The following is a 9708-nucleotide window of genomic DNA, read 5'->3' as shown; positions in this document are numbered from 1 at the left end:
AAAAGAAGGAAAATCTTAAAAGACATGGAAGGCAGCTCCCTTACAGACAGCTATCAAAAGAGCATCCCAAGAGTGCCCTGACCACACTTTTCTTCCTAGATCATGGGCCCCAGCATCTCCGAGCACACACTGTCTTCCACAGGATCTTCTGACAAGTCTGCTTCACCCTAGGAATCCCCATGATCAACATGAGAGAATGAAGAGAAGGATAGGCCGCCATGAGTGTCTCCCAGATGAAGACACTGGTGAGATCAGGAGGATAAGTCTTGGAGGTGATGGAGAAGGGGCTGGCCACGATATAAACCAGGTGAAGTAAGAGGAAGCAGCCCAAGGACTTCAGGGCAGTGATGTGAGCCTTGGCCCGGGCATCCCTCCTACCAGCTGAATGGACCTTCATCTTCTTGTGGTGTGCATACAAAGAGACAATCAGCATCCCAGAGGAAACAAGAAACACCATTAAAGGCAAATAACTTCCAGAATTGAGCTGAAATACATACAGGTACTGCCAGTGTTCAAAGGGATAACGAATGCTGCTGTTTCCTTGGGGAGGATGATGGACCGTTAAGCCAACTTGGACTGTAAGTAACAAACTGATTATAAAGTAGCCCAGAAGGCACCACAGACTCAGGTTATAGGCCCTCTGCTTCAGCCACAAGTAGGCAGGGTGATCAAAGGTGGTGATCTTCTTGCAATAGAAGACACTGAGGAAGGTGGCAAACCACAAGCTGGCCTGGCTTACCAGGACCCAGAAGACATTAAGATAGCGAAGCCAACTGCTGCTCTGGAAAAGGGGAAACAAGCTTAAGTCCAAAATGATCAGCCACTGCAGGAGAAACCGGCAGCCAGCCAGGCCCAGGATAATGAGGTTATATGAGGACCAGCTGAATTTTCTGATCCATTCTCTTAAACTCCAGACCACAAGGATTCCATTTCCAATTAAACCGATGAGAAATTCAATCACGGCCACCAGCATCAGCAGTCCTAGGCCAGCGCTCAGCATGACGGGGGAGGGGAGGCTCTCACTGCTCCTGGCTGAGCTCAGATCCCCTAGCAGCAATAACACACCAGGGTAAATTTGCACACCACAGAATCTGGATTTGGCCTTATCCCTCTGTAATCTGTCTTCAAGCAAGACTGAACAGCTGTGACGAGGAACAGAGAGGTTGAAAGTTATGACACGCTCTGTATTTGCATCTACATGAATGAACTCTGGGTGTAGACCCAGAGATTGCCAACAGTACCAGAGACACTGGCTCTCCATCTCAAAGGTCGTGGGCCAAAGTCTAGACACCAGGATATAATGTAACAAGGCCCCTCAACAAGAAAGGTCAAATCAAAACATGCTCAGGTGCTATATAATGCCAGTTATGAGCTCATACGCTATATATAAAAAAAGAAATTTTATTTTCATAAAAACAACATTGGGTCGGGCATGGTGGCTCACACCTGTACTCCCAACACTTTGGGAGGCCAAGGCGGGTGGATCACCTGAGGCCAGGAGTTTGAGACCAGCCTGGCCAACATGGTGAAACCCCATCTCTACTAAAAATATAAAAGTTATCCAGGCATGGTGGTGGCTGCCTGTAGTCCCAGCTACTCGGGAGGCTGAGGCAGGAGAATCACTTGAACCCAGGAGATGGAAACTGCAGTGAGCCGAGATTGCACCACTGCACTCCAGCCTGGGCGACAGAGCAAGACTCTATCTCAAAAAAAAAAAAGAAAAAGAAAAAAAAGTAAGCATGCTGAGAATTCTCTATGAAGCTGTAGGCAGGCAGGCCACTGCCCCTCTCTGGGCCTCAGTTGCTCTACTAATAACTGAATGGATTGTAGGACTAGATTTCCATTCCTTCGGATTAAATTTACAGAGTGCTTATTTTGTGTCAAACTAGTGTACTAGGCACTGGGGATAGTGCCATTGTAATACACAGTCCCTGCCTCCAGGTGGCATTCATTGTACATCATCTCCACTCAGCTGCAAGACCTAGCACTCTAAAACTCTGGCTGTAGGCTATGGAGGGGCAGAGAAGGTCACGATCTTCTACTGGCCTAAAAATCTAGATGAGGCTTGAACCTGTCCAAAAGCAGGGTTTCTTTGGCGACTTTCTGATAGAGACATAGTGCCTCTCTCTGCCCACCTGCCCCAATCTAGCCTGGCAGTGGAATTTGCCACAGATCCTGGTAGCCAACTGGCATGTTTCCAGAAAGCTAGTCTGGTGTCAAAAAATCAAAGTATCCAGAAATATAAAGAAAGGTTTTTGACAGACTAGTTTACTACCAGTGTTGAGAGGCTAAACCACATAGAAAATTGAGATAATAATTTAGCTAATTCCACTAAGAAAAGTGCTTGCCTAAAAAATATTCCAGCAATTAACATACAGGTTCACCTCTTTTTAAAATACATTAGTTTCAAACTATAGCTATTTTCTACTTCCTTTTATCAAAAACATAGCGTATTGGCAAGGAAAATTGGATTATCTGCAGTAATTTTTTAAAATGTGATACTTTCCATGCAAAATATGAAAACTCAGTTTTGACTTCAGTAGTTTATTAAAATGATGTGATTTGCATTGCTTATAGAGCAATAAGGTCCAGTTTCTAGCCTGTTTTTCATGTTACCCTTTCATTTTGCTTCAAAATCAAAGAAGAAATGAGAAGAATTGCGAATAAAAATTTTATTTTTCTAAAATCTAGTTATTTCTACTGTTGTCAATGATACAGTTAAGGACCTGATTAGATCCTTCTCCCAAGCCATGGCCTCTAGGATTTCCAAACACATCTCATCTCCTACAGAATTCTCTGACAAGTCTGATTCCTCATAACCATTACAACAGAGGAAAGTGAAGTATAGACAGCCATGAGCTTTGCAGAGATGGCAAGAATGGTGAGATCAGAAGGAGATTAGAAGGTTATGGGAAAGTGGCTGGCCAAAGCAGAAACCATGTAAAAGGGGAAGTTTAGAGCAATGAGCACCTTGGCTCGAGCCTCCTCCTGGCAGCTGTGTGGTCCTCCATCTTCCTGTGATGTCTATACAAAGAGACAAGTGGAGCAGAAACATCACAAATAGCAACCAGTTTCCTGCACTGGACTGCAATCTATAAAAATAACAGATTTAAAATGGGTTGCAGGATGTTGCTGTTTCCTGTTAATGGTTTTTAAAGCATCCAGCCAACAGAAGCTGAGAAATAAAAAGTGATCTTGAAAGACACTAGCAAAAACCAAAAACCCAGCCTTTTCAGCTACAAGAAGTCAGCGGGGCAAAGGTCATGATCTCCATGCAGCAGAAGCCACTGAAGAAAGTGGCAAACTGCATGTTGGCCTGGCTTACCAGGACTCAGAAGACATGAAGATAATAAAGCCAACCACTGCTCTGGGAAAGTGGAAACAGACTTACGTCCAACATGATCAGCCTGAGTAGGAGAAAGTGGCTACTTACCAGAATCATGAGGATTTATAGGAACTTCTTACATTTTTTTTTTTTTTTTTTGACCCATTCTCTAAAACTCCAGACATAGGGACTCCATTTCCAACCAGGCCAATGAGAAATTCAGCCACTGCAATGGGCATCAGCAATCCTAGGGCAGCAGCCAATGTGGCTGGGGAGGGGAGGGTCTCAGTGCTGAATCAGGAGGTGCCCTGCTTTAGTGCTGATTAACATGTACTGCTCCTGGCTGTGTCAGAATCCCTGAGGATGGTATTAGTATCATGGCAGAGCATTTCACTTCTTACAACTCAGATTTTGTTACTGTCTGAAATCCCTTCTCTGGTAAAGATGTTACAACTGTGAACAGAAGAAACGTTCTTGAAGGTAACAATCCCTCCTTCACTTACATCTACCTGACACTGGCCTGAGATCTGAGATTAGGTACAGAGACACAATTACAGAATGCCTTCCGAAGGAAAGAACTAAACTCCAGACAGCCTAGAGCACAGTCTCCTGAAATCCTACTTCCACCCGACCTAACTCCACAAAACCTAAGTAAGACATTCTGAGAATTTAAACAGTGGCAAATGCAAGGCAACTCATGTTACATAAAGGGAAAGCATGGGCCGGGCGCAGTGGCTCACACCTGTAATCCCAGCACTTTGGGAGGCCAAGGCAAGTGGATCACTTGGGGTTAGGAATTCGAGACCATCCTGGCCAACATGGTAAAACCCCGTCTCTACTAAAAATACAAAACTTAGCTGGGCGTGGTGGCACAGGCCTGTAGTCCCAGCTACTCAGGAGGAGAATTGCCTGAACCCGGGAGGTGGAGATTGCAGTGAGCCGAGATCACACCATTGCACTCCAGCCTGGGCGACAGAGCGAGACTCCGTCTCAAAAAAAAAAAAAAAAAAAAGGGAAAGCATGACATTTTTCAATTATTTAACCAATATTTATTAATGACTACTATGTGCCAGTCCTCTGTTCCAAGCTCTTGGGATACAGTGGAAAGAAACAAAGTTGCTGCTCTCATGGAGCTTACGTTCTGGTGGACGAGGCAAGTAATTAATGGTTTTAATATGTTTGTAATTTGAATATATAAACATGAGAGCTATATTTACACCTATGCAAAGGCTTATTGCAATAACAATGAAAACAAATGGAAGGATAGGGTGAGCAAACAAGCAAAAACAAGGAGAAGACAGGATAAATATCAACTGCTGAGTAACAAATTCTAGGAGAGGTGAGGCAGGAGAGAAATCTGTGAACCATTGCTGCTACTTCATCTCCACGCAGAACTGTTCAGCCTATCGGCATCCACACCAAGAGGTGCAATGAAGGGGTGTATGTGGAGAGTAACAGCCTCCGTGCCATCCACTTTACCAGAGCAACAGTATGGTTTTTACTTTTGACACAACCAAAATGTGTCTGGCATTATACTACCATGAGTCTTTGTACCAAAGTCCCTTCTATTCATGCTCCTATTCCCCACGGCTCTGAGCCCTCAGCTACTTTAGCAGTACCTGAACCAAGAAAAGAAAGCTGATGAAAGATCAAGTGGGATGCAAGCATCCAAAGACACCCTCCTACGGGCAAGTTATGGCTTTACACTCAGCGTCAACAGAGCAGTCTATAATAAGAATATTAAACAAAGAGCAAGCATTGGTTTCCAAAACCTGGCACTTTCACCCAAAAAATCACCCTGTCCTGCTACCACTCAGTACAGTTCCATCTTCCATCCCCTATTCTACATCTCTCTTTCAAATCTTCTGTATTCCTGTACTCAAGACTTCTTAAAATGCTTCTCAGACTTGTTCCTATTTTGCCACTAGATGGCGTCAAGGCAACGCCTCTGTAGAAGATGTGGCCGTAAACCTTAATGAGCTGAATTAGTTCAGATAGTCAGAAACGGAACAGATCAAGCACGTTTTTAATAAGCATGTGTGGCCGGGCGCGGTGGCTCAAGCCTGTAATCCCAGCACTTTGGGAGGCCGAGACGGGTGGATCACGAGGTCAGGAGATCGAGACCATCCTACCTACCACGGTGAAACCCCGTCTCTACTAAAAAAATACAAAAAACTAGCCGGGCGATGTGGCGGACGCCTGTAGTCCCAGCTACTCGGGAGGCTGAGGCAGGAGAATGGCGTGAACCCGGGAGGCGGAGCTTGCAGTGAGCTGAGATCCGGCCACTGCACTCCATCTCAAAAAAAAAAAAAAAAAAAAAAAAAAGCATGTGTAACAAGAACACAATTTATAAATGTACACAAATTCACAGTCTTGCCAGCCTCCTTCCTCACAAACATAAAGAAGAGGAGTCTTGCTCACCAGTCATTGTGGCCTTTTTGGTGCTGCAATTAGGCGTTCGGAGACAGGAGGAAGCACAAACTACACCGTGGAGGGTACTGTGTGCGGCAAAGACCACAATTCTGAGGAACAAGATGACCAGTATCGGCAACGTTGCTCAGGGCAGGGAAGTGAATAGAGTAAAAGCGGGCTAGTGAGGAGACTGCAGATGAGAGAGCGGGAGCCTGTCCTGTCCAGTCCTGTCCTGTCCTATCCTATCCAACGGAATCTCCCTCTGTCTGGAGTGCAGTGGCGCGATCTCGGCTCACTGCAAGCTCCGCCTCTCGGGTTCACGCCGTTCTCCTGCCTCAGTCTCCCAAGTAATTGGGACTACAGGCGCCCGCCACCACGCCCGGCTAATTTTCTGTATTTGTAGTAGAGATGGGGTTTCACCGTGTTATCCAGGATAGTCTCGATCTCCTGACCTCATAATCCACCCGCCTCGGCCTCCCAGAGTGCTGGGATTACAGGCGTGAGCCACCGCGCCCGGCCCGGGGAGTTATTTTTGTGTGCTTTTATGAATACGAAATTTGGAGGGCTGAGAATTTTTAACTATAGCAGGCAAAATGTGGGGAACCCTCCAGGAGGTGCAGCATAATTTCCCTCCCTCTGAGTTTGTACTGGACATAATGACTTGCTCCCAACGAACAAAGTGTGGAAATGGGGGGAAAAAAATCACAACTTTACAATGTTCCTGGCAGACACCACCTTCACCAAGTGATCAAGGTTAACGTCACCAGTGACCAGTCATGTTGATATCACAGAACTCCTAACCTGATGAGTAGGGCACTTTACCTCAGTCTAACTGAGAAAAATATCAGACAAACCCAAATGGAGGGACGTTCTACAAAATGCCTGAATAGTCATCTTTAAAACTGGCAGGGTAATTTTAAAAAGAGCTGAGAAACCGACACAGACTAGAGATACTAAATGCAACCGTACCGTGGTGATGGTAAGCTATAAATATTAGCAGAAACTGGGTGAGGATGATGTTTGAACTCTCTGTACTCATTCTGCAACTTTTCTATAAAATATTGTAAAATACAATGAAATAAAAACATTTTCAAAATTGAAATAAAACTCAGATATAATAATTACATTTTTAGCATTGAGAATTACATTTTTAGCATTTAGCAATGAGAATTGTGCATATCCAGAAGACACTGAGGTGTTCCCATAACATTGCAAGATCATGCTAAGGAAAGGGTCAAGCAGCACAGACTACAGACAGGGCTTTCTGAGTGTCTGCCCATCCAAGGCAAAGAGTTCACATGTTCATGCTAGTACCGGCCCTCAATGGGACACAGGCCTCAAGACTAGCTTTCTGTTACATGTATTAATCAATGGGGCACTTGTGGCCATGCAGAGAAAGGCAATGCGTTTTGAAGTCAGGCAGATTTGGGGGTGCTCCCAACTCAACCAGTTAGCAGCTAGGTCCTTAGACAAGCCAATTAACCCCTCTGAGCTTCAGTTGCCCCTCTATAAAAAAGATAATGTTTACTTTACAGGGCTATTGTGATGATAAAACAAATTACCTAGCCTGTTGCTTCCCAAATAGTCTAATTAGTGTTATTTTTCTTTCCTTCCCTGGTGATTTCTCTCCGTAACTACTACTTTCAATAAAGTCAGAGAACACCTGAAGTCTGTTATTCACAGTATGCAAATCCAGGATGAACTGAGCTACTGATTCTAGCCACAGGTGTCCAGTTCTGAATACTTCCAGAATGTCTGGAAAGCATGTATAAAGAGGAGAGACTGATTAATCCAGGCCTTTAAAACACATAGAAGTCAAAGATGTAAAGGGGTAGGTGGGAGTTAGGAGAGGTCTTTTCTGAGTAATATCAATGTTTAGCTATTTCTTCTCTTGAGATACCTGGAGTTCAGATCATAACCATAGTCACTGTCGCATCTGTGAAAGCAGCAAAATCAAGACAAATAATTTTTCCATATTTAAAATAGGTCAGAAATGTTATCAGACCAATCAAGTATGCACCTGTGATTAGATATCTCATTTGCAAGCTAGCTGTGCACACACCCAGTCATTTGCCCAGAGCTCCTGACTCCTTCCTACTGACCCAAGGCAGAGTTGCAGTCACCCCATTTCCCAGACGCCATATATCCACATAGACATAACACAGTGGACAATCATAACATGGTGAAGTGATGTTGACCTCACACCTCCACCAGGCATGGGGAGGAGGGTGTACAGACTGCACCCCTCCCTCTGCTATTGACTTTACCCTCATGTCTCCCGTTTCCTCTCCTCTTCTCCCACCCCCATTAACCCATATCACTCTCTTGTTAATTTCTATGCCAGGCAAATTCTTACACAAACATGGAATTTCTTTTCACACTATTTTCCTCATGGAGTAAAACTGGCCTTAGGGTCTTCTCTTAGAGGAGGAAATAAATGTATATCTGTGGCTTTCCTTAGACCATAATATCCAAATCCCTAGGGAGTTCTGTCAAATTCCACTTCCCCCTTCCACTCCCACACTCAGAAGGAATGAAAACAGGGTATATAAAACGTGAAAAATAAAAATCCCCAACGGACTCTGACATACTTCTCACCCTCCTGGCTCTCTTTGAGAACCAGTGAACTAGACTAGATGATCCATCTCCAGTTTTAACTTGTAAAAAAAAAAATTATATTATTGGAAAATTTATTTTAAATGCCTTCAGTAAGCTTCAATTTCACCTGAAGACTGTAGCTTTTGACGCCACCTTAAAAGTTACATTCCGTTCAAGCTTTAAAAGACCCCTTTCTAGTAATCTTTTCTCTTTTTTTAACAATTGAAAATGGTTCATCAACAGAATGCTAGTAACAATTATCAAGGAAACCCAAAGCCAGACATGTTTAGAAATGTTTAAATGAAATTTAAGCAATATAAAGAAGCTTTTAAAATCCCTGAAATTTTTGAGGGGAGGTTCCAAGATGGCCAAATAGGAACAGTTCCAGTTTACAGCTCCCAGCGTGAGCAATGCAGAAGACGGGTGATTTCTGCATTTCCAACTGAGGTACCGGGTTCATCTCACTGGGGCTTGTCAGACAGTGGGTGCAGGACAGGGGTTGCAGCCCACGGACCGTGAGCCAAAGCAGGGCAGGGCATCACCTCACCCGGGGAGCACAAGGGGTCGGGGAATTCCCTTTCCTAGCCAAGGGAAGCCTTGACAGACGGTACCTGGAAAATTGGGTCACTCCCAACCTAATACTGCGCTTTTCCAACGGTCTTAGCAAACGGCACACCAGGAGATTATATCCCGCACCTGGCTTGGAGGGTCCCATGCCCACAGAGCCTTGCTCACTGCTAGCACAGCAGTCTGAGATCGAACCGCAAGGCAGCGGCAAGGCTGGGGGAGGGGCACCTGCCATTGCTGAGGCCTGAGTAGGTAAACAAAGAGGCCAGGAAGCTGGAACTGGGTGGAGCCCACCACAGCTCAAGAAGGCCTGCCTGCCTTTGTAGTCTCCACCTCTGGGGGCAGGGCATAGCTGAACAAAAGGCAGCAGAAACTTCTGCAGACTTAAACATCCCTGTCTGATAGCTTTGAAGAGAGTAGTAGTTCTCCCAGCATGGAGTTTGAGATCTGTGAACGGACAGACTGCCTCCTCAAGTGGGTCCCTGACCCCCGAGAAGCCTAACTTGGAGGCATCTCCCAGTAGGGGCCGACTGACACCTCATATGGCCGGGTGCCCTTCTGAGATGAAGCTTCCAGAGGGACGATCAGGCAGCAACATTTCCCGTTCTGCAGTATTTGCAGTTCTGCAGCCTTCATTGGTGATACCCAGGCAAACGGGGTCTGGAGTGGACCTCCAGCAAACTCCAACAGACCTGCAGCTGAGGGTCCTGACTGTTAGAAGGAAAACTAACAAACAGAAAGGGCATCCACACCAAAACCCTATTTGTATGTCACCATCATCAAAGACCAAAGGTAGATAAAACCAC

The 9708-nt window shown here is 45.1% G+C and overlaps 1 protein-coding gene across 1 annotated transcript; it reads right to left on the bottom strand.

Moving 5' to 3' along the window:
- TAS2R5 (taste 2 receptor member 5) lies at nt 1–1139 on the bottom strand. Its single transcript, XM_025380468.1, has one exon. The coding sequence runs from the start codon at nt 998–1000 to the stop codon at nt 101–103; it is 900 nt and encodes a 299-aa protein (XP_025236253.1). The 5' UTR covers nt 1001–1139; the 3' UTR covers nt 1–100.
- Nucleotides 1140–9708: the final 8569 nt, after the last annotated feature.

Source organism: Theropithecus gelada, chromosome 3, assembly GCF_003255815.1.
Source record: "Theropithecus gelada isolate Dixy chromosome 3, Tgel_1.0, whole genome shotgun sequence".
Classification (NCBI taxonomy): Eukaryota; Metazoa; Chordata; class Mammalia; order Primates; family Cercopithecidae; genus Theropithecus; species Theropithecus gelada.
Note: the sequence above shows the minus strand (reverse complement) of the source record. Positions and strands in the feature narration are given on the sequence as shown.